Here is a 25,323-nt window from a genome sequence, read left to right as displayed (position 1 = left end):
TGAGAGGGGCAGATTAACTAGTATGATGTACGTAGAACCTTCAACTAGGAAACAGAAAGGGTAAAATCTATTATTTATTTTTCGTACTTTGATACTGCCAAAAAGGTCCCATAATAGAACCTTAAACTGACCACACGCTACCTCCTGATTGCATAGCGCTAATCTGCTCACCTTTATCCTCTCCCTTCCTTATGACCCACCCGCTGATCTAATCGGTCTCCACGACCACAAAGCACTTTAAATCCGACTGTATTCAGAAGCTCCATCGGTCCAGAAGTGGAATGTGAACGTGCTGAACGTGCGCAGCTGAACACAAACCTCCAGATGTCACCACTCGCTCAGCAACCACAGCCGTGCAAAAACTAAACTACTTTTTATTTTACCAGGTAAGGCCCCCACTGAGCTCCGTAGCTCTTGTTCAGAAGCGACCTGGCCATCACAAATGCTAGCTCGACAAAGCGCCTGATATCACGTGGAAATGTTTTAACAGACAAATACTCTAAACGCGTGATGTGGATTCTAAATGTGGACGGAAAAACATCTACGTGACCACGTGGAGAGAGACACCGCAAACTCCAAATATACAGCAGACGTTGTTGGGGTCGGGATCAAACTCATGACCTCCTACATATCAGGCGAGGTAGTTAACATCTCCTAGCCACCGCGGTGCCCTTGTGTGCGCGTGTGTGCGCGTGACGCAAGACACAATCGCGCGAGCGTGACTGTGTCTTGATTTCCGCTCGTGGCCAACATCGGTGGTGAATATCCGTACCGGGCCCGGGCCTCCCCTAAGTCACTCTGGAGAGAAAGGCTGCCGGGCGAGGTCCTGGCCAACCACCCCCTTTGTGTGCCGTGCCGGGCCTTTACAGGCGCTCGCTGACAGCACTTTCCCCAACAGCCTGTTAAGGCTATATGGGGGATCTCTGTCTTTGTAACAGGGAAGGGCGACTTGAGTATCTTTGTCTGTGCGATGTAACGTGCGAGCGGTGGTGTAGAGGTTAGTGCACTGCGCTATGAACCCGGCGCTATGAACCCGGCGACCCAAGAACGATTCCCGCTCACGGCCAACACCACCGACGATTATCTGAACCGGTCCTGGGCCTCCCCTAGGTCGATTCAGCCTCAAATGAGTACCGATGTGAAAACATCGCCACTGGGGAGACAAAGGCGGTCTGGCGTGGTGCTAGTCACCCACCCCCGCCTTCATAGGTGGCTACTCGCTAACCGCAATTGCCCCTACAGTCCGTTACAGGCTACACGGGGGAGGGGGAGATCTTTTGTCTTTGCAACACAGGGAAGGTGACGTAAGTGTGTGTGCCCGAGCGATAGGAAGGAGGTAGGGCGTGTGCGCACACACACACAACAACAACAACAACCGCCATTCGCCACTAAGTGGCGGTGACGTCACCACGACGCTTGTGCCAGGCTATGTGCACCCTGAGGCCACGTGAAGTGTCGAACGCCCGCTGGCAGGAGGTCACGGGGCAGACCCAGGTGCCACGGGTCGACTCACTGAGATGACTGGCTGATGCACCACCTGTGCCCCCTACTGTGCACACACACACACGCACATACGCACACGCGCACACGTCTCTGCGTGCTCGCACAATCACCTGTAGTTGCCCTTCTTGGTGAGCAGCTCCTTGAAGTGGGCGAGGGTGAGGGAATCCCCCCTCACCCTGGAACGGTACGGGATGGGCTCCCCGCAGAAGTAGTACGCCACCACCACGCCGCCCCCCGCTGGCCCACCCTCCCCCTCCTCCTCCTCCTCCTCCTCCCCGCCGGGGCCACGAGCTCCCAGGCGCCGTCCCGTTCTCCGACTGTCACGATTGGAAGCGGGGGGGGCAGGGGGAGGAGGGGGGCAGCAGGATATTCAGCCCCGTTTCCTGAACTCAACGGGGGTCTTATGTGTGTGTACGTTGAACTTATTTCGCACTGCATGTAGCCGGCCGTGCTAATCGGAGGTTCGGGGGAAGGACCTTGGACCCTGATAGACCAAGTCAAGTAAAAAACTAAAAACAATTTTTTTAATAATAATAATGATGATGATGATATTTTTTTAATTTTACCAGGTAAGGCCGACTGAGCTGCGTATCTCTATTTCAGAAACGACCTATCACAAATGATAGGCCAAAGAAGTGGCTTATCATGTGAACATTGATGGCAGCCAAATACTCTAAACTTTTTCTACAGAACTGTTTTATCTCATCCGCACCCAAGTTCAAACGTCACCACACTGCAGTTCGTAACATTTCTCTTTCCGCTCCTTTCCTCGCACCGCAAACTCTAACATTATGGCCACGCCACACATTTATTCTGAAAGAGTGCTGGCCCTTTTTTGGGTCACCCGGTCGAGCTCACTGACAAGTAATTGAGCCAGTATACAGGAGGTCGTGGGTTCGATCCTGACCCCGACGCCTGTGTAAGGGATCTGCGAGCAAACCCTCACGCACACGCGCCATGCAGACACGACATCGCCGCTCTCACGACAACACGCACCAATCACACGCGCGGGATTGCGCTGGACGGGGGTCAGGGGTTAAAGGGCAGTGACATCACCCGGACCAGGCGTGCTCGACGCGGATGCGTATTGGGAGCGGATATTGAGGGTGTTAAAAGGGGCCGTGGGACTGTGTGTTCGGGGTTGGTCTTGGAACGAGTGTTGCTGTGCGTTGGTGCAATAAAGTGCTTTAATCATTCATCAACTCCTCTTCACCTGTATGTGTGGAGGTTTGCGCGTCTCTCTCTCTCTCTCTCGCTCTCGCCGTGGTCACGTGGATTTTTCTCCGGGTCCTCCGGTTTTTCCCTCCACACTTAGAATCAACGTCGCCAGTCTATGGAGTTATTCGGCTGCTATAAATTCCCACGCGATGAACCATGTCGTTGTGCTAGCATTTGTTGTAGCCTGGTCGGCAGTCACCAGATGTTGACGTTTCCTTTGATACTACTTTAAACATCATCAGGACAAGATCCAGGATGTAAAAAAAAAAAAAATCGACATATTAAACCGATTACGAACCGACAAAATCGTTTCACTCCTATTTTAATACAATTAGTATGCGCGGACACAATGACCAGGATACCCCGTATAACCTTTCAAATTTTCAAATAACTGTTGGGGCAAGCGATGTTTGTGAGCACCACTTAGGGCCAGTAATGCACACGAAGGCGGGATAGTTGCCTGCACCGTGGCCGACCGCCATCATCTCCCCGGTGATAATGTTTACACGGTCACATCATCTAAGGCCGGGTCGAACCGAGCGGGGGAGAGGCCCAGGAGCGGCTCAGACATACGTCACCGATGTTGGCTGCCGAGCGGAAAACCGAACTCGGGACGGCAGGGTGTGGCGGCGCCAACTCGTGCGCCCGCACACGGCCCAAGCCTACCGGGGAGGGGGGGGGGGTGCTCAGGACCCGGTGTCGCGAGCGCACTTCACGCAAGCGAGAGATCTGTTGCTCAAAAGCGGCGATGACAAGCGAGCTCCGGGAGGGCGGAGAGGCAGCGGCGGCCTGCACCAACGAACGGGCGCGCTCAACTTTCGCTCTAAAGCCGTGGACCATGACAGAAGCAGTGGCGGCGCTAGATTAATAAAAAATAATGCGATTTTTAAAAAAAAGTATTTATATATATAAAAACCCCATCGCACGCAGAATTAAACAAGCTGCCGCTTCAAACGCAACACGAAGGCAGCGCTTTCATGTTTGCGAATCACCACGCTAGCCAAGGGAGGACAGCGAGCCTTGGGATAAAAACGGAGGACTTCCTCTTCAGATTAAAAATACCAAAAAACCCACGCGGCCGTGGCTCAGGGGGCACTGGGGTTTGGGGGGACGGGAGTGGAGGCGGGGGTGGGGATGGGAGGGAAAGGGAGGATGGGAAGGGGAGGGGGGGGGCGATGTCCCACAATCGCATGCACGGGGGGCCACGGGCTTAGCCCCTCAGCTCCTCACTCACTTCAAAGCCGAGCGACCGCACTTCAAACGCGAGAGCTCAATTTAACAGCAATTACAGCCGGTGGCGGCGGTGGCGGCGGTGGCGGCGGTGGCGGCTCACCGGAACCGGCGTGCGAATCAAGATAGCGAGCGGCAGCCCCGCACCGGTCGCATGCAAGGAAAAGCAGCCTGGCCGGTGGGCAGAGTCAGCTGCACGACGGGAGTGCCACTGGTGCACGCGTGTGAGAGCGAGGCAGTGAGTGTACCAGAGGTGTGCAGCGGTTAGCGCTACGCTGCGCTATGGACCCGAGTTCGATTCCCGCTCACGGTCAACACCGGCGACGATTGTCTGAACCGGTCCTGGGACTCCCCTTGGTCAGCTCAGTCTCAAATGAGTACCTGGTACAGTGTGCAAACATCATCACTAGGGAGACAAAGGTGCTGGCCACCCGCCCTTCCGGCCTTAATAGGTGCTGGCTAAAAGTACCTGCCCCAACGGTCTGTTAAGGTTATACGGGGGATGTTTATGTTTGTACCAGAGGTGTGACGAACCAACGACTCGTCGATTCAACATTATTCTTAAGCTCGTGACACGCACATTGTACATTCCGTGAGGTCATTTGAGATTCATGCAGAATATAAGCGAATAATATGCTTACTATGTTTGTTCTAAAAAGTGGGGGGGGACAAAAAATGTCACCGTGAGAAAACACGAGAAACAGCACAATCCAGGCGGTGAAAACGAGACTGTGATCATTGAATCAAATCATGACCGCCGAATTCACTCAATCAAGCGCGGAGGGACGGGCCTGATGATCCAATGTTCTGAAATGTTGCCACAAAATGATCAGGGGCTTCATGAGTATTATTGGCGTCCCCAGTCATACCGCGGGCGACCCTTAATTCCCCGTTGGTACCGTGCGATTAAGTCTCTTCACCTGCGTGCTTGTTGTTGGCTGCTTGCACTGCCCCGTGACTTCATGGGCAGCTCTTTTCTATTAATTCAATTTCCAAAATTTCCGTCAGCGCTTCCGCAAAGTGTGCGGCAGCCGACATCAAAAGAATTTCGGCAGGCCTGCGCCCGCGCGCACGTTATTGTGGAGTCACGGAGGCACGGGGGGTGGGGGGGGGGTGCGAACTTTCCACGAAATCCAAAACGAATTGTCATTCCAAAAAGAAGTCGGGTGTCACGCAAACGAAGCGAGAGAGAGAGAGAAATACAAAGAAAAGGACGAAGCTTACAAAATAAAACAAAGATGCACAAATCCTCATCTGGTGGCCAAACCCACACGCACGCGGAGAGAGACGGAGTTTTTTTTTTCGAGCTTTGAAATACAAACCAAAAAAAAGGCGTCAAGTGCATTTCATCAGTCGGCTCCTGAAAAAAACCTCAAACCCCTCCCGAAACGAGCGGCGCAGGCCAACAAAGCTCCCCATGTCGAGGCGAGGATTCGACTTCAAAGTCCGCCACGCAATGGAATTAGGATTGCTTTCCCGGGCTCACGCACGCACGCACGCACACCTGTCAACGTGCCTCTACCGCAACCACCAGGTGCGTCGCCTTAGCCCAGCGCAAGGCCGCCACGGCAGCCCGCCAGTCACGTGACCATGCATCCCCACACCCCCGACACCAGCAAACTGATAGAATTCTGGATTGGCGAAAGCGCTGTATCGACGAGTCCTAACGAGGATGAAACCGGTCGGCAGTTGTCTCTGTTTAACCGCTGTCGGCTGTATTTATGCGTGTTGAACTTCTTTCGCACCGTACGTAGCCATCCGCGTTAATCGGAGGTGTGGGGGAAAGAAAACAAACAAAACACAAAAAGCTGTTCTAAAGAAATTACTTTTCAATCTAGATTTAAAAGTGCATAGCTTCGATAGCAACGCAAGCGCTTGCTTTGCGAGCGAAACGTCGTAGTTTTTTTGTCATTTTGTTATTTTCTATGAACCCATCTACGTGACTTTACCGAAAGACCCAAAGAATATGAATTCTTGCAGTCGCAAAAAAGCTTTACGTCAAAATATAAATACTCTAAAACGCATGTTCCTAAATGTGGAGGGAAAAACCGGAGGGCCCGGAGAAAACATCCACGCGACAACGGGGAGAGAGACACGCAGACTTCAAGTATACAGCAGGGGGTCAGGGTCGGGATCGAACGCCCGACCTGCTGAAACCCAGGCGAGGAAGATAACATCTCGCCACCATGGCAACGTGGATGTCTAAGGTGTGGATCGGCACGGTTCGGTGCGGCTCACCCGTACTCCGCAGCGTGTGCGTCCGGGACGGTGGAAACGGCGCTCGCGATGGGCGCGGCGACGCCCCTGGCCAGACTGCGGCCCCTCTCAATCACCTCCTGGACGTACCTGCACGGCAACACAAACACAAAGATGCCCTGTGTAGCCGCCATAGACTGATGGAGGCAAGTGCTGTTTGCGATCACCGATGAAGGCCAGAACGGCGGATGGGGTGGTGGTGGTGGTAGTGGTGGTGTACACACTACGGCAAGGCTCAGAGAAGAGGTTAAGACGCCGTTTGCCACTGATGCCGTTTGCCACTGATGTTGGCCAGAGTGTTGACTCGCAATTATAAAGTTGGGATCTCCCCACGCCGGGAGATCAAATTGGACCAGTGACTTCTGGCTTGCAAAGTTCAGTAAGCCAACCATTACACCACAACCATTACATCTCACGCTAATAATACCTCCCGCTATATTCATCTGCCCATAGGGATGGTGAGCCAGGCAAATTGGAATGTGGCGTTTCTAACGGAGATGCTCGACTGAGCACGGGGACACTTTGGCAGACACATTGACTCGGCACGACTCCGCGAGGCGACCCCATGTCTAGGATCCGAGCCTACCAGGCTGACCGTACGGTCTCATCCATCCTGTGTTCAACCACCCACACTGCAAGCCACAGCAACACGCTCGCTCGCTCACTCTCCCACTCACTCGCTCGCTCACCCACCCACCACACTGCCGGTTAAAACACTTAACTTTCTGCCTCTTCCCTTCCCACTGCTCAACTCTGGAATTCCATCCCACGACTCTCTTTTTTGCCAAGTGTCCTGATGACAACCTTGTTCCATGCGACTCTTTATCTATAACGCCTTCAAGGGTGCCGATTGTTGCTGGCCGCTCAGGGCTTTGCACCGCTCTCGCCCGTGCTCGGCAACTGCCGATTGACAAAGTAAACGTTTATCCCCCCCCCACCCCCCTCGTGATTCGATGAATAATTTTGAGTTCAAATCCTAGTTGATGCCACAAATGGCGCATCAAATATTCAGCGGCGTGCGTGGTGGTGCGGCCAAGAATCCCAAACCGTCGACCACCATCGTAAACATGCCGCCGCCGCCTTCACTGCCACTCTGCTTCTGAACGAACAATCGAGTGGACGAGTCAGTTGAACACGTAGGCCTTTCGCGACCAGTATTATTCAGAATAAAGGATTTTGGGTTAGATCGCGTTCTTTTAGAAATGTGTGGCAACCCTCCACCACTCGACTCGGCGCAGCCTGGTAGCGTATTATTAAGTAACACACAACACACATTGCAATTCCTGAAAGATGAGTCACATGCTAAGTGGCTCATTACTGATCTATTACGTAAATGCATACACCCCCATCTCCGCCTATGATCTCGAAACGTGATAGGGTTCACCAACGATGACGTGATCCTGCACGATGGCTTCACTATTCTGGCAAATCGCCCGAAGATGCTGGATGCGATTTCCAGCGAAACGTCGCACTACTCAAATTGTAAATGTTGTGGATCCACTCTTCAACACACCGGTGGGATAAAGTAGTCAACTATTTTGTCTTTTGTCAACGTGACTCATTTTTTACCGATTGGCCGTGTCGGGTGGTTGAGGGTTGTGACACATTTATAACTAACGCGATCTAACCCCAAAAACCTTCATTATGAGTGGACGAATCTCAAGTTACATCTTAAAATCTGCTGCTATAATAAATCCACGCGGAAGAAGAAGTTGGAGAGTTTGACTAGGCCCATCGTCGCTCCAGGGTCAGGTTATCTTATGGAGTCGCCCCCCGCCGCCATAGGAAAGTAGAATTTCCACCACTGGATCCAGGAGGTTAAGCACCACGCCAATGCTCATTTTGAGCAGGAAATCACCTTTGACTTGGATTTTTTTTTTAATTATGATTATTACGAATTCGACAGTGCTGCTCGCTGCTGGCCACTCGGCATTTTGAGGCCGTCGCGCTCACCCTGGCTGCTCGGCAAACGGCGACGACTGCTGCGTGAAAGTCGACCGTTTGCCGAGCAACAACGCCTCACGCCGTCGGGAAAAGTCGCCGGGCGCTCACTTGTGCTTGCCGGGCTGGGCGCTCCGGCTCAAGGGCACCAGCTGCTCCTCCTCCAGACGCCGCTTGGCCTCCTCCAGCTGCACGGTGGTGTTGGGGGGGGGCGGGGGTGGCATGGACGGGTCCTGCAGGAACGGGTGGTTGGGCTGCACCACCCGGCGCCTGGGAGGGGGGCCCCAGGGCCGTTCCACCACCAGCTCGCTGGCGGGGGGGGGGGGGGGGGGCACAGACAACCGGGTTCAACCCTCTTGCTCGCGACGCAAATGCTGAAGACCGGTTATATTGTCACTATCGTCGATTCGCCAACTACGCTCGCAGTTACCGACACCACGGCGATGCTCACAGAGTTATTAGCATCACCAACTCAACCGCTTACGCAGGCACCGCACTTTTAATAACGCTTACCCGCGTCGTTACTTAATTCACGGACGGCTTATTCACTCATCGTCAACCGAAATCGCCCGACTCGCTCGTGCACACTCAGAGACGTAACTGTGAACGACACCCCCCCCCCCCCCCTCGTTAACACTCCCCGCACGCCCCACCCCTTCTAACATTCACACACCTGTGCACGTGCCCGAGCCCATCCCTCTCTCCCTCCACCAGCCACTTCCAGATCTGCCTCGCCCTGTCCACCTCCTCCGCCGGGATGGCCTTCCTGCCGCACCAACAGCACCACACACTCTTACGGCACTGCCACACGCACACACACACACTGCCGCCGCCGCTGCACGGCAAAATACCCGCACGGAACACGGCCACGCCATCACGCACACCTAAAAACTCAACCAAGCTTTTTATTTTAACCAGGTGAGGGGCCCCACTGAGCTGTATAGCTCTTTTTCAGAGAGCAACCTAGCTATCACACATAATGGTCGCTCAACTGAGTGGCTTGTCACCCATCACGCGAGAATTTCTAGCAGAACCCAAATACTCTAAAACGCGTGGCGACGTTGATTCTGAATGTGGCAGGGAAAAACCGGAGGACCCGGAGAAAAATCCACGCGACCACGGGGAGCGAGACACGCAAACTCCAAATATACAGCAGGCGTCAGGGTCGGGATCGAACCCACGGCCTCAGGGGCGGAGCCAGAATTTCAAGCCGGGGTGACATTCAACAAATTTTAATTTCAAGAATGATTAGAGAGTCAGGCTGTTGAACTAGACGCCATCGGTTGGCGACATCACTCTGACAATGAAGTTGCACGGAGCCCGCCAGACCGAATGTCGTACACTTATACGCAGAATGTCACCCCTGTCACCCCCCCTGGCTCCGCCCCTGCACGGCCTCCTGCATACCAGGTGAGGTAGTAAACATCTCGCCACCGCGGCACCCCAATACTAGCGAACACCCACCCACCCTCCCGCACTCACCACACCCACACCACCGCCACCGCACACATCAATAGGTGTCAATACCCCACCTCTCCCAAGTGGCACCAACGCGTCACGTGACCACCCACTCTCGTGCCCTCACCGCATCCACAACTCCGGTTCAGAGCAGTGTCAACATTTGTCCGCTATTGCTGATTAAATGTTAGTGTGAGGGGCGTGCAATGTCAGGTCGGCCACTCACTGAATTGCTAATTGTTAACGATTAATTGTTACTATTAATTGCTACTATTACTTGTTAGAATTATACTTGTTATAATTACAAGAAGAAATACACACGGAGCCAATTACCTATGCCTGGCCTTGCTCCGTGCACTGCATTCTCTAGCAAGATTACTCAATAATCTCGGTCCGTTTCGTCATTGGGACACGTTAATTTCTGCCCATCATAGTCCGCCACGCTTCCACCTCTCCGCTGGGAGATGGTAGTCATCACTCTTAAGTCACCGTTGACTAAAATACGAAAACAATAAAACATGCCACTGACGAATCTTTTTTTTGCCGCTCATTACGCCAACTAAATGAACACCAATGCTGAACTGGCCCGGACAGCTGGCCACATGGTGTCACTACCTCGCCTGGGTATAGAAGAGGTCGTGGGTTCGATCCGAATGACACCTGTCATTTGCATCTCTCTCTCTCCCCTTGGTCGTGTGGATTTTTCTCCGGGTCCTCTGGTTTTTCCCTCCATATTTAGAATCAACGTCACGCTGTTTAGAGGAGTTGGCTACTGCTGTGAATTTCCACACGATGAAAAGCCACTTCGTCATTAGACCTCCTTTGCCAGTACCAAAATAAAATAATAGAGTTTTTCCCCTTTTTTCTGGCAACAAAACTGAAACCTTTTTACAAGGATTCATGTCTGCATTAACCACAATACCTGCAGTCAAAATGCAAACAAAAAACATACTATGATGATATATTTTGGTACTGGCAAAGGAGATCTAATGATGTAGATTCTCACCCCGAGCCCTCATTACTTTGATAGTGCATTGTCTTTGAGCTGTGTGACGACTTTTGGCGTCATCTGGTCGAGCACCAATTGGGTCGAGGCTCAAAAGAAAGCCGTCCCTTGGTGTGGACCAATCAGTTTCAAGGACAATGCCACATATATTATCATAGTATGTTTTTTGTTTACATTTTGACTGCAGGTATTGTGGTTAATGCAGACATGAATCCTTGTAAAAAGGTTTCAGTTTTGTTGCCAGAAAAAAGGCGAAAAACCACGTTGATTATAAGCCACTTCGTTGAGCTATCATTTGCGATAGACAGGTCACTTCTGGAAAAGAGCTGTACATCTCACTGGGCCTTACCTGGTAAAATAAAATAAAAAGTTTAACAGTTTCTAGTTCACATGCCACGCGACATCAAGCGGCGGATGCACACCCCACCTGAAGGGGGCGGCCGTCGCCCCGTGCTGGCTCCTGTCCAGCGGTAGCGCCCGTCCGCCCACCGCCGCGGCTTGCTGGCCGCCGGCCGCGTGGTGGTGGTGCTGGTGGCCGTGCTGGTGGCCGTGCTGGTGGCCGTGCTGGTGGGGGCGGCTGGTGGGCGAGCGGCACACCACGGGGGTGCGCAGGACTCGCGACACGTGCTGGTCCAGGATTCGCTCGGGGTCGTCGTCGGCATCGGCACCGGCACGCAAGAGCAGCGCAAACGGGTGCAGTGCCGGCAGCACGGACGCGCCCGGCAGTCCCAGTGTCGCCATCGTCACCGTCTCCTCCTCTTCCTCCTCCTCCTCTTGCCGCTCCTCCTCCTCCTGATGCTGCTGCTGCTGCTGCCGTGAAGTTACCAATTCAATTTCCTCCCGACTTCCGCGATGGCTTGTAACAGTCTTTGCACTTTTCTAGAATGAAAACTCATTTCTTTACAACTGCTTTCTGCGTTTTAGTTTGTTGTCCTTCCCGCCGTACCTCCGAATAGCGCGGTTGGCTACGTATGGCGCGGAAAAAATTCTACATGCGTACATACATGATGGTGGCGATGGTGGTGGTGATAATGTTGATGGTGGTGATGTTGAAGAGGTACCTGCATGATACGGAAGTGGGGGATGGCGATGGTGGTGACGCTAATGCGTCCGTCTGGAACGCTCTTCCTTCCGATATGAGGAAGCCACTGGTCCTCTGCACTTTTAAATCTAGATTGAAAACTAATTTCTTTAGAGCCGATTTTTTTTGTTGAGTTTGTTGTCCTTCCCCCTTACCTCCGATTAGCACGGTTGGCTACGTACGGTGCGGAAGAAGTTCAACATACGTACGTGCACTGTGCACAGAGCTACCGTCTCTCACAGTGTCGGGAGATGAGGATTTGCACGTACAGTAAAACCTTGGATTGCGAGCATAATTCGTTCCGGAAACGTGTTTGTAATCCAAAGCACTCGTATATCAAAGCACTCGTATATATATCAGTTATGATCACGTGACGCTCGGCAGACAAAGCGTGTACACGTACTATGCGTATCGCAAGACCTCGCTCGTTTATCAAATCAATATTTATTTAAACATTTCTGCTCGTCTTGCAAAACGCTCGCAGACCAAGTTACTCGCAATCCAAGGTTGCACTGTGTAAGGGGTTGCTTGCTCAAATACCTCGGCAACGCAAGAGCACCTTACACCACACATCTCAACCATTCCAATGCCCTGCTGGGGTCGAACCTCACCTGCTGCTGGCTGTACAGCAGCGGCTGGTGCTGACAGTGCCGCTCCATCTGCACCGAGTTCAGGCGCCGGATCAGCTCTGCCGCAAACACTGCCGGCTCCGAGCGCCTGGCCACCCGCGGCACTCGCACCGCCCACTGCACACACACACAGGTACACACACACAGGTACACACACAGGTACACACAAAGATAAGGATCCCCCATATAGCCTTAACAGACTGTAGGGGGTAAGTGCTGTTAGCGAGCACCTATGAAGGCCGGAACGGTACACGAGGGGGTGGGTGGCCAACACCACACCCGACCGCCTTTGTCTCCCTAGTGGCGATGTTTAAACATCGCGATATGTACCTATTTGAGGCCGATTCGACCTGGGGGAGGCCCAGGACCGGTTCAGATATTCGTCACTGGTGTTGGCCGTGAGCAGGAATTGAACTTGGATCGATAGCTTTGTACCGCAGCATGATACCCACAGCACTACTGCTCGCACACATAGTTACACACAGGACACAAAGATAAAGAACCCCCGTATAGCCTTAACAGACAGATGGGGTAAGTTCTGTTAGCGAGCACCTATGAAGGCTGACATGACACACAACGGGGTGGTTGGACAGCACCATGCCTAGCCGCCTTGGTCTCCCTATTGGTAATGGTTACACAACACAACAGGTACTAATTTTAGACTGAGTCAACCTAAGGGAGGCCCAGGACCGGTTCGGATACTCGCGACTGGTGTTGTGCCGTGAACGGGAATCGAATTTGGGTCGCCATGTTTCGTAGCGCAGCGCGCGAACCGCCACACCACCGCTCCCCACGTACACATGGGCACACGCGTGCACACACAGGCCTGCGACATACACGCACACACGTGCTACCAAAACCGCGCACGGTTCGGAGGGAATTCAAACACAAGCGGGCGCGATAAGAACTCACTTCCCCGTTATCAGTCACACTTTGCTCCCAGCAGTTGCCCGGTGCTGCCAGTTGTCACGTTTACTTAAGGGTACCTATATCGCGTCTGCCTGTCTAAACTAAACTATTTATATTCTGCCAAGGTAAGGCCCCCACTGAGCCGCGTAGCTCTTTTTTTCACAAGCGACCTGGCCACGAATGATAGCTCCTACGAAGCGGCTTATCACGCGGAAATTTATAGCGGCCCAAATAACTCTAAACGCACGTCGATTTGAAATGTGGAGGTAAAAACCGGAGGAGAAACAATCCACGCGACCACGGAGAGAACATGCAAACTCCAAATATACATTTTGATTTAAAGCTTTCGTGACTGCAGTAATTCATATTCTTAGTTTTTTCGGTAAAGTCACGTTGAAGGGAAACAACAAAATAATAAAAAATATATATAATATATGTTTATATATTATATATTTATCTATTATATATTTATATAAAATATACATTATATATATTATTATTTTGTTGTTTCCCTTCAACGTGACTTTACCGAAAAAAACTAAGAATATCCAAATATACAGTTTAACACGTAGGCTTTGGCGACCAATATTATCAACAATGGAGGTTTTTGGGTTATATCGCGTAAATAGAAATGCGTCGTTAAACCGGCCACGACCCGACACAGCCAATTAGTAAGGGTTTGTCGCGTAAACAAAACGTGCCAATTCGTTACTAGTTCAGAACACCGGCGTGTTGGAGAGTAAACTCACAACATTTACCATTCGACTACTTTGATGTTTCGCTGGTGATTACAGCAACCCGTTTCATCAGGCTATTAGCCATGACCTCCTGCATGCAGCTCCGACAGGTGGGGTGTGCATCCGCCGCTTGATGTCGCAGAGGCATGTGAACTAAAAACTATTTTTTATTTTACCAGCTAAGGCCCAATGAGATGTACAGCTCTTTTCCAGAAGCGACATGGCTATTGCAAATGATAGCTCAACGGAAGCAGCTTATCATCATCAGCGTCATGGTGTGGCAATTTATAGCAGCCAGCTAAATTACTCTAAAACGCCTTGGTGATGTTGATTCTAAATATGGAGGGAAACAAACGGAGGACCCCGGAGAAAAATGAACGCGACCACGGGCAGAGAGAGAGAGAGAGAGACGCAAACTCCAAATATACAGCAGCAGGCGTCAGGGTCGGGATCGAGCCCACGACCGTCTGCATACCAAGCGAGGTGGCCAACATCTCGACAACACCAGCGTCACCTCGTACGCGGCCGCTAAACCACGTTCGCGGTGCACGCGGACGCCACGGAGCTGCCGTTCAGCTCGATTTGCCGCGCAGACGATCCATGGCAATGGGCGAAACAAAACGCAAACTTTGCCGAAGTCTTAAACAGAATCAACATCGGGCTACGTGTCAGAATAAAGTCTGAGTGATGAACCAGGCTCGACGACAACAACACAAACCCTCATCACTTTTTCGCCTCTTATTTTCCAAATGCACCACTGTGCTATTAAATACACGGAAAATGTTTGAAGGTTAGGAGCATTAACGCGTCCTCCCGAGGTGCACTTATTCCCCCCCGCTGTAGGTTAAAGGTTACCTCTTACGATGCGGAGAACGCATTTGCAAACGAGAAGATCGTTTAGCTTGGTTGTTCATACTCATCTTCTGGAAGACGATTCTCCGTAGCGATGCACGACCACCCCGAGGACAGGAACCGCCCCCCACCAGCCGCTCAGAATCATCTTACAGAAGACCATCTATTCCCATTTTAGAGCAGCGTGTTCATAGTGGTCTCCTGGAAGACGGCTCTCTACAACACTGTACCGTATTCCACGTGAATATATATTTTAAAAAAACGTTGTATTTTTTTTATTTCTGTTCAACACGACCCGAAAGCCTGTGGAGCGTTATATAAATCGGGAGAACGTACGGCAATAGCGTCGCTTGAAATGTTCCCACTGGTCCGAAGACGACGTAACATTTCACGCGTGATCCCAGCCAACGCTCCCCGAACTCGGTCAATGGTTGGTGGTTCTCACCGCCGCTCGGCCACCACCCCCGCGAGTCCACGCCGCATCGCCGCCGCTCCTGCTCACCCCCCCCCCCCCCACCCCACCACCCCGCCGCCGCACCGCCACCAACGCTCGCAGCTCAGCGCTTCAAAGGGCTCGCGCGCACGACACTCGCAACATCAAACCGCCCCACGGGCTGCGCGCTCCATTACGGGACGGAGCAGCGAGAGACTGGGAAGGAGACCGGCAAGACCGGGAGACGGGATTGAGCGAGCGACGTGGGGATTGCAAACACGCCACTGTTTTCGCGTGCAGGCGCCTGCGCCCGACGCTAAACAAACACGGCTGGCCTAGGGGGCCACGCGTCCCCTGATTAAACGCAAAGCCTGAAGCCGCGCGGCACATCAAAGGGACTCGCTGTGGGGGGGGGGGGGGGGGGGGCTTAGCAGAGGTCAGGGTGGCTCTCTCCTCCCCACCCACTCTCTCTCTTTTTTTTCTCGCAGGCGTCCCCGCTTTAACTATTTCAAGACGTCCGCGAAGCCGCCGAGGCTTCGTACAAATGCTCCATCCTGTCCCCCCCGCTAGGTTACGGGGGCCAGCGCGCCTCGACAGTGAGGCACACGTACCACCGGTCCCACAATGCAGTCGGGCGAAACGCGTCAAACGGCGGGAGTGGAGGGGGGGGGGTGATTATTTACACGCATGGCGTTTGGCACGTTGATTCAAAACGCTCTTCTTATTGTCACAATCAGAGCAAAAGACCCCGTGAGAGTGAAGAGTTACTTGTTTTTAACTCATCGTTGGCGAGCATGGCCTAGGAGGCCCAATACGGCAAGGGGCACAGCAACAAACACCAAATAGTAAGGGTGAAAACCACAAAAGGGTTATAATGCGTTTCTTGAATTGAGCAATGTGTTTAAGAACTTGGGGGGGGGGGGTGGGAGGCAACAGGAGGGAATTTCAAAGTGGAGCAGTGCGAGGGAAGAGGCAGACAGAGAAGTGAGGTGGCCTGCATGACTGCGTGAGTGGGTGAGTAGGTGGGTGGGTGAGTGGGTGGGTGGGTGAGTGGGTGGGTGAGTAGGTGGGTGAGTAGGTGGGTGGGTGAGTAGGTGGGTGGGTGAGTAGGTGGATGGGTGAGTAGGTGGTTGGGTGAGTAGGTGGGTGGGTGAGTAGGTGGATGGGTGAGTAGGTGGTTGGGTGAGTAGGTGAGTGGGTGGGTGAGTAGGTGGGTGGGTGAGTAGTTGGGTGGGTGAGTAGGTGGGTGGGTGGGTGAGTAGGTGGGTGGGTGAGTAGGTGGGTGGGTGAGTAGGTGGGTGGGTGAGTAGGTGGGTGGGTGAGTAGGTGGGTGGGTGAGTAGGTGGGTGGGTGAGTAGGTGGGTGTGTGAATCAAAACCCTAGGTGCTACTCGCTAACAGCACTTGACCCAACAGTCTCTTAAGGCTATACGGGGGATCTTTGTTGTTCTTTGTTTGCACCTGGTGCAGGTAGGGATGAGATCAAACACTTCGCTTGATAGGCCGAGTCCTCAACAAGGATGGAGTTACATTATACTTGTGACACGCGTCCGGAGAAATTAATACCCCTTGATTATTTTCTCCAAGAATGATCCTGTGGGTCCATAATAGATGTTTCTTGGGCGTTGGATCGCGTAAATATAAATGTGTCGTCACACCCGCCACCACCCGACGAGGCCTATTCGTAAGGTTCGTCACGTAAACGCAACGTGCCAATTCGTCACCAGTGCATCACACCGGTCGCGTGTTGGCGAGTTAACCCACCGCAACATTTACCAATTCGAGCACAGCGAAGTTCCGCCGGCAACTCCTGACCGGCATCAACAGGCGGGACCGGCTGCAGAGTTGTGGACAGCGTTTGACTTACCGGCGGGTGGAGCGGCTCCCCGGCACCGCCAGAAGCCGGGCGCGTCCTCTCGGCGTGTGGCGGTGCCCTGTGGCTAAAGTCCGGCGCTCCGTACCGGACGCTGAAAAACACACGCAAGCACGGTACACGGTCACCGCCGTCAGCCACCACGGTGGGCCGACCGGCCACGAACAGCCCCTTGGCTGACACTGTGCCGTGAGAGAGAGCCGAAGAGCAGTGTTGTCAACTCCCTTGGACAAACGAACCCCAAACAGACACGAGACACATCCGCACCTCCGATTAGCACGGTTGGCTACTTACGGTGCGAAAGAAGTTCAAAATACATACTACTACACTACTATACACAACACACTACACATTACACTACTATACACTACACTACTATACACTACACTACTATACGCTACTATACACTACACTAATATACACTACACTACTATACACTACACTAATATACACTATACTACTATACACTACACTACTATACACTACACTACTATACACTACACCGCTGTACACCACTACTATACGCTACACTACTATACGCTACACTACTATACGCTACACTACTATACGATAGACTACTATACACTACTATACGCTAGACTACTATACACGATGCTACTATACGCTACACTACTATACGCTACACTACTATACGCTACACTACTATACGCTACACTACTATACGCTACACTACTATACGCTACACTACTATACGCTACACTACTATACGCTACACTACTATACGCTACACCACTATACGCTACACCACTATACGCTACACTACTATACGCTACACTACTATACGCTACATTACTATACGCTACACCACTATACGCTACACCACTATACGCTACACCACTATACGCTACACCACTATACGCTACACCACTATACGCTACACTACTATACGCTACACTACTATACGCTACACTACTAGACATTACAATACTATATGCTACACCGCTGTACACCACTACGATTAGCACGGTTGGCTACGTACATCGTCCGAAAGTCCTCAAAAATGTCAGCAACGGCACTCTGAGATCCATTGTTCAACGGGGCATTCGAAATCTAATTTATATTCCCCCTTTGGAATCGCGTCACTTGGCAATTTCCCAAGCATTCAAACAGTGAAATGACACGGCAGCCTTGAACGCGCAACCTAGAATCGCGTCAACTGGACAATCAACCTCAGCAGCAACGCCGAGAGGCCACGGAGAAGATCCACTGCTAACCCCCCCCCCCCCCCAGCACTACGCGCATCTTAAAGGGAGAGGGCGCCAAGTCGAACCCACACACGGTCCACGTTACCGCCGCATCTCCCGGGCGGCATGCGCGGGACGACGACGACGACGACGACGCCGCCGCGGACGCCGGAGGCTCGCTTCCCGCACGCAGCAGCCGGAGGCGGGGGTGGGGGGGGGGTAGGCCCCTGGGGGGGGGGTCTTCCCATTGGGGACAGGCCCCTACACGAGCGCCGGCTCCGTGGCAACTGGTTGTGCCCTGCAGCGCTGACGAGTGAGCCGGTGCTCGTCCAGGGGAAGGCGGGGGGGGGGGGGAACGGTGCGGCGGCGGTGGCGCGAGGAAGGGAGGGAGAGCGGCGCTCCCTCCCTCCCTCGCGTGGCTGCCGGGGTCACGGTTACGGCCGGGCACACGGAGGAGCTATCTAATCCCGCGTGTAAACACGCCGCGCGGCGGCAGGCAGGCAGTGCCGCTGCCGCTGTGCACAAGCTTCTGATAACCGCGCGCCGTAAGCGCATCTCAACAACCCGATCCCATCAGTGTCTGCTAACAACAACAACGATGCGTCCGTTAACCACACATCACACGGGCGTCTAACCACATGCCCACGAGCATCTGCACGCACGACCACGGGACAATCACGACTGCGTTTTTGGGGCATTCTATAATGAGCTGCCAAAGCTGCTGTACTTCCAGGCATGATTGTTCCCGATCGTTCGCACACCACAATCATCTTGTCCCACACACAACTGTCCATTCACCGCACAGCCGTGCTATTGTTCCACATCTGTTGCTTAACCTGGCCAAGCCAATGCGGGCTGCATTGTGAAGACGTTTCATTTCCCTCCGCGGTAAATATATGCGCGGGTTTTCTTGTCGGCTGCTCCTGCGCCTGGCCTTCCCCGCTCTGGTTCAAGATTCCCCTCGCTGTTATTCGCAGAAGGGCGTCTTCCTCGTCGCTCCCACGTCACGCTCGCCGACCCATTTAGCCCACGCCGCGTGGCCGGAGGAGCTCACTGCTAAACGTAACAATTCGCCCCCCCCCGACCCCACCTCCTCGGTCGTCCGCTGAAACTTGGGCCAATGTTTCGGAGAGGCAAATGCGTTCCGCGGTGAAAGAAAATCCGTTCCGCGGTGAACGCAAATAAATTTCCCGGCGAACGCAAAATACGTTACGCGGTAAACTAAGATACGGGTGGCAGAGCTCCGCACAGATGGATTCAATCCAACTGCTATAATGGCCATCCGATCGGACACCTGCTATTGGAGCAACGCAACGTTCTGTGAAAGTTAGAAACGAACACTCCCATCCTCTTGGCGTGTGTACCCAGAGAAAATCCACGCATAGGTGGCAACAATTTTAGGAAGCCACTGGAGCTGTGCGCTTCAAAAATCTAAATTGAAAACGAATTTCTTTCAGAACCGCTCTTTGTGTTTGGTTTGTTGTCCTTACCCCGCACCTCCAATTAGCGCGGTTGGCTACGTACTGTGCGAAAGAAGTTCAACAACAAAAAAACAAAGATCCCCCATATAGCCTTAACAGACTGTTTAACGAGCACCTATGAAGGCCGACACGGCACAAGAGGGGGTGGGTGGCCAGCACCACGCCCGACCTAGGGGAGGCCCAAAACCGGTTTAGATAATCGTCACTGGCGTTGGCCGCGAGCGGGAATCGAACTCGGGTTGCCGGGTTCGTAGCGCAGCGCGCTAACCGCTACAACACCACCGCTCCCCACAACATAACACAAACCCATACACAAACCCATACACAAACCCATACACAAACCCATACACAAACCCATACACAAACGCTGCCACCAACCCGATCGCCACCTCAAAGCCACACATCACAGCCGAGCCTTGGCTCAGGGCCCGCCTCATTGCGTCCGTTTCGCTGCACGGTCAAACTCCGAGCAGCACAGCCACCCCCGGAGGAGCCAGCGAACGGTCGCAAATAGACACCGTGCCATTGTGAGCAACTGGCGTGTCCGTGCAATCGTAGTCGTGTAAGAGCGACGAACCAGCCTAAAACGAAACAATTTTTTTAAATTTTACCAGGCAGGAGCCCACCGAGCTACGTAGCTCTTTTTCAGAAGCGACCTGGCCACCAACGATAGCTCAAAGAAGTGGCTTATAGTGTGGAAATGTATAGCGGCCAAATACTCGAAACGCACGTTTGTTTCTAAATGTGAAGGGGACCCAGAGAAAAATCCACACCACCACGGGCAGAAAATGCAAACTCTAAATATACAACAGGCGTCAGGGTCGGGATCGAACCCCCAACCTCATGCATACTAGGCGAGGGAGTTAACATCTCACCACCGTGATGATGATGAGCGAGAGAGAGAGATACGTAACTCTAAATATACAACAGGCGTCAGGGTCGGGATCGAACCCCCAACCTCATGCATACTAGGCGAGGGAGTTAACATCTCACCACCGTGATGATGATGAGAGAGAGAGAGATAAGTAACTCCAAATATACGGCAGGTGTCAGGGTCGGGAGCGAACCCTCAACCTCATGCATACCAGGCGAGGGAGTTAACATCTCGCCACCGTGACACCCAGTCGATCTGCAAGTTCATAACCGTGCCAAGCGGAAGGACCTGGCAGATCGGGGAGATTATAACCAGACCGCCAGAGGCAGGAACCCGGCGAATCGGGGCGATTGTGACCGTGCCGGAGTGAGGAACCGGTGGGTCGGAGCGATCATCACGTGGGCTCGGCCGGCGCTCACCTGGCGCTATCGGCCACGGAGGCGCCGTCGTCCGTGGCGGTGCCGCCGCTCGACGCGGCGTACTCGCTGTCGTTGACGCTGTTTGCCGGGTCGTACCGGCACGACGTCGCCTCGGACAGTCTGCAAACGCACGGATACACGAGACAAAGATCCCCCTGTACATAGGCTGTCGCGGAAAGTGGTGTTCGTGGAAAACCTATTAAACCCGGCATGCAAGGTGAGGAAGTGTCGCCACATAAAGCTACCGAGGTCTCCCCAGCGCAAGTGTGCAGAAAACGCTCGTTTTAGGCCGAGTTAACCTACTGGAGGTCCATGCAAAACATGTGCAAAACTCATTATTCATCGCGAAGTTCTCAATCACAAATACATGTCATTCGAGGAGTATACGAACCATATCCACCGAAACGCCCAATGGGCATTCCACCAGCGGTAAAATTCAACTTGCTCAGAGCAATTGCATTTTATTCGAGAGCCACAAGTGTGGGAAATCATACGCAAGTTATAAACATGACATTGGCTGTGTAATAAAAATAAAAACATTCAGCTTGCGCAGGACCCATTGGTAGAAGGGATGATGATGATGATGGATGGTGGTTGAGACTAATGACGTAATGACCACCAAAGGAGGAAAACGCTGGCGTGACTACGTCCACCGCAGCGATAAAATCTGCTCGTGTACAGGAACTGCATGGATTGTTACATCCCAAGACCTTGAAAGATGGAGATGGCTGAGGGAGGTGGCCGATGATGAAGACGAGGAGCAGGACTATGATTTCATAATCTGCATCGTGAGAAGTGCCAGTCGAAATCTCCACCACCAAATCACCGTCCACACTGGACATCTGTGAAAAAGAGCTTCACAGCTCATCGGATTCCTCCCGCAGTCTAAATAAAGATTGTGATTCTGATCGCTGGGTAAGACTTACGGCTCCGACTGCACCAGCCCACCAAAACCGCGTTCCGTCCACTCTGTCCGAACCGGCGCCGCCTCCTTCTCCTCCTCCTCCTCCTGCTGCTGCTCCTCCTCCTCGGCAGCATCGTTTGGCAGCCGAACCAGCACCACCACCTTCCCGTGATCCTTGCCGCTGGCGCTCTCCGCAAGCACGTGGCGCAGGTACGCGTCCGAGCGCAGGAACGCCGGGTACGCCGCCTCCTCCAGGCAGCGCTGCACCTCGCCCTGCGCCCGGTCGAACGCTCCCTCCCCGCCACCTACTCCGCAATCGCCACCGCCGGCGCCGCCGCCGCCGCCCACCGCTTGCGCCAGCACGGCCTCCCGCACGGCGGAGCGCGTCGACGGCTTGAGGCGGGACGCCACCACGCCGCCCACGTCCGCCACGTAGCGCTTGTAAATGGCGCGGGCGGCGCGGGCGGCGCGGGCGCGCGGCTGCTTGCGCAGGCCCTTGCACGCGAACCAGAAGTCGACCAGGTCGACGAGGCCGCGCCCGCGCAGGAACGCGCGCAGGAGGTGCGCGCCGTCCGGGTCGTTCAGCAGCGCCGGCAGCGTCTCGCCGCAGCGGGCGTACGGCGCCGCGGCGCAGGCGCTGCCCTCGGGCTCGAAGCCCAGGTCGTAGTCGTGCCGCCGCGGCGTGCACCACTTGCCGCCGGCGGCGGCGGCGGCGGCGGCGGCGGCGCGCTCGACCGCGGCCGCGGCCGCCCCGTTGCCCGCCGGGGGTTTGAAGGCGGCGATGCGGCAGCCGGTGCGGGGGCGGTCTTCCTTACCGGGCACCGGCGGCCTGGGGGCGTCCTCCATCAGGTTCCCCTCGGCGTCCAGTGGGAAGGCCGTGACGGCCAACGCGTGGCCCTTCCTGTCCATTGCGACGTTACGGGCTGGCCGTCGGCGGCGGCGGCGGCACCGCCTATTTTGACCGGACAAATGCAAACACGTGAACAATTAAAGCAAATGAAATCATCGACCCTTTACCGGAAGAAAACCTGTAATAAAATAACTTTTAAATAGCTTTGTCGATGCAGAGGCTCCCACAAGGCCATGCGGGAGGGCGTGTGGCACAGTTTGGAGCCAGCTATCATCATACCTGTCAACCCCTTATCAGTGTCCTACCTTATTATAGACCAATTCAGACCTTATTGGTCACCCCGTGCACTCATAAATCTCAACGTTCATCCTACAAAGTCCCATCACAAGGGAGATACACAAACAGACAAAAAATGGTGCTTTCTCGGATCGAAATGGCTGTACGCCGTCCGGACCTTAAAACTCAATTTCCCTGTACAAGAACACGGGTAGACCCTATGGCTTGACAGGTATCTAACATGGAGTGCAGTTGTGTCGCTACGGTTCTCTGCGGTGCGATGCCTCCCTAAATAAAATTAGGGCCGAGCCGCTTGTGCGTTCCGAGATTCGTCGGTGAACGAACGGGACCCACCCTGCAACTTGCAGATGTCCCCGCAAAGGGTTAAATTAATATGCACGTGTTCTGCAATGGTTCCAACTTGCATCGCACTCGCAAGTATTTACTTGGCAATAGCAACAGCAGCACACGTGCGGTGCGCTCACAATGCGGTGTGTCCGTAGGCCGCAACGGGGATCGTTGGGTTATCGCAGCCGACGCCAGTGGAGGTGGTCAGGTCGCATGCATTTCCAACACCAGGCTGGGAGTCTTAGTTAGATACGGGACCAGGGCTATAGCAGTAATCTGAAGCCGGTTCAGCTTGCGCACTAAAGGTGAGATGAAGCCACACTGGTCGCCTGTGAACGGGCACCAACTCACCCAACTGCATCTGCAGATAACCTCTCGTAATCAAGACGCGAGAATGGCGGCGCAGCGAGTTCGCACACTCCGCTACGAATCTGACACATCCCGACTTCGATTTCAGGCAATAGATCTGCAGGACGTGAATAACCAGTGGCATATACGTCTACAGGAGATTATACAACTTTTAAAGCCATTCCCCGTGTTTTAGTGCACATGCCGTACAACGTGTTTGGAACCGACAGGAGAAAATTGGACTTACGAACAAACTTCTGGAACCTAATTCGTTCGTAGGTAAAGGAAGTCCCTGTATCATTAAATAAGGCGATTAATTCTCTTAACCGGAAACCCCGAAACCCAACACCAATCTCTTGGCTCGCAAGCGAACATTCTGCCATCAAATATCTGCAGACACGCAAAAACTGCAAACGACGACAGACCTACCCATCGACCAAGACATCAAAAAAATGTAAACTTCTCCATCGACTCAAGTCACGCTCACCTCCTCTTTCTCTGTCTCGTTTGTTGTCAATCCAGCCGAACCTCCAATTACTTAGTTATCGATTGTTGTTGTAACATTCTTAACCCATGTCCCTACTGGAAATGTGAAAAAAGAGCTTCATAGCTCATCGGATTCCTCCTGCAGCATAAATATTCTGATTCTGAATTAGTACGGTTAGCTACAACATACACACATACATTGTAGAAGCATAATGTAAGCATCCTAGAAGCTCGCCCATAATCAGAACAGAGGAACAAGGCGGATGGGTAAAATGAACACCTCATTCCAGACTCAAACATCTCAAACTCTAGTGTAACCATCAACCCCATCAGAACACTAACAGGCAAATGCTCACGTCTCGCTCATCAATGTAAAAGGAAAGACAATCTACAGGCATGCATTGTGGCTATGCAACCCAAACTTTGGACCATGTCGTAATCCAGGAATAGTAAAAAAAATACACAAACTCTCTCCCCCCTGAAGCCCTCTCAACGTGCCCAGCAGACCTCTAAACTGGCATATAGCCACTTAATATTTTTATCATATGCAAGAATAAAATTGTCAACACAATATTCAGACAAAAATTGCCCAATTCAAATCCGCGAACAATGCTTCATAACAAAACTAAAAATGAAACTACGTTTTATTTTACCAGGTAAGGCCCACTGAGCTATAACAGCTCTTTTTTCAGAAGCGAACTGGCCAAAATTGATATCTCAACAAAGGGGCTTACCACGTGAATATTCCTTGCTGCCCAAATACTCTAAACGCGTGGATGTTCATTCTAAATGTGGAAGGAAAAACCGGAGGACCCGGAGAAAAATCCACGCGACCACATGAGGAGAGAGAGAGAGAGGGAACATGCAAACTCAAACTATACTGCAAGCATTAGGGTCGAGATCAAACCACGACCTCCTGCATACCAGGCGAGGTAATTAACATCTCACCACGGAGAGAGAGAGACACGCAAACTACAAATATACAGCAGCAAGCATTAGGGTCGGGA

The 25,323-nt window shown here is 53.0% G+C and overlaps 1 protein-coding gene across 5 annotated transcripts in view; it reads right to left on the bottom strand.

The window, feature by feature from the left end:
• LOC116955145 (axin-1-like) overlaps positions 1 to 25,323 on the bottom strand; it is a 45,041-nt gene that overhangs the window by 6,139 nt on the left and 13,579 nt on the right. For 2 of the 5 annotated variants that reach the window (XM_076052850.1, XM_076052849.1), the window contains exons 2-10: positions 22,031 to 22,960; positions 21,105 to 21,224; positions 17,120 to 17,219; positions 12,305 to 12,439; positions 11,040 to 11,422; positions 8,822 to 8,914; positions 8,260 to 8,457; positions 6,190 to 6,297; positions 1,614 to 1,820 (exon numbers count right to left, since the gene is read on the bottom strand). In XM_076052850.1, coding sequence (XP_075908965.1) covers positions 1,614 to 1,820; positions 6,190 to 6,297; positions 8,260 to 8,457; positions 8,822 to 8,914; positions 11,040 to 11,422; positions 12,305 to 12,439; positions 17,120 to 17,219; positions 21,105 to 21,224; positions 22,031 to 22,917 — 2,231 coding nt within the window. In that variant the 5' untranslated portion in view covers positions 22,918 to 22,960. The remainder of the gene's footprint in view (positions 1 to 1,613; positions 1,821 to 6,189; positions 6,298 to 8,259; positions 8,458 to 8,821; positions 8,915 to 11,039; positions 11,423 to 12,304; positions 12,440 to 17,119; positions 17,220 to 21,104; positions 21,225 to 22,030; positions 22,961 to 25,323) is intronic. The other 3 variants (XM_076052852.1, XM_076052851.1, XM_076052853.1) reach the window with 3 other exon arrangements.

The sequence above is a fragment of the Petromyzon marinus genome, chromosome 58, assembly GCF_048934315.1.
Source record: "Petromyzon marinus isolate PM22_M1 ecotype Great Lakes invasive population chromosome 58, UKy_Petmar_22M1.pri1.0, whole genome shotgun sequence".
Lineage (NCBI taxonomy): Eukaryota > Metazoa > Chordata > Hyperoartia > Petromyzontiformes > Petromyzontidae > Petromyzon > Petromyzon marinus.
Note: the sequence above shows the minus strand (reverse complement) of the source record. Positions and strands in the feature narration are given on the sequence as shown.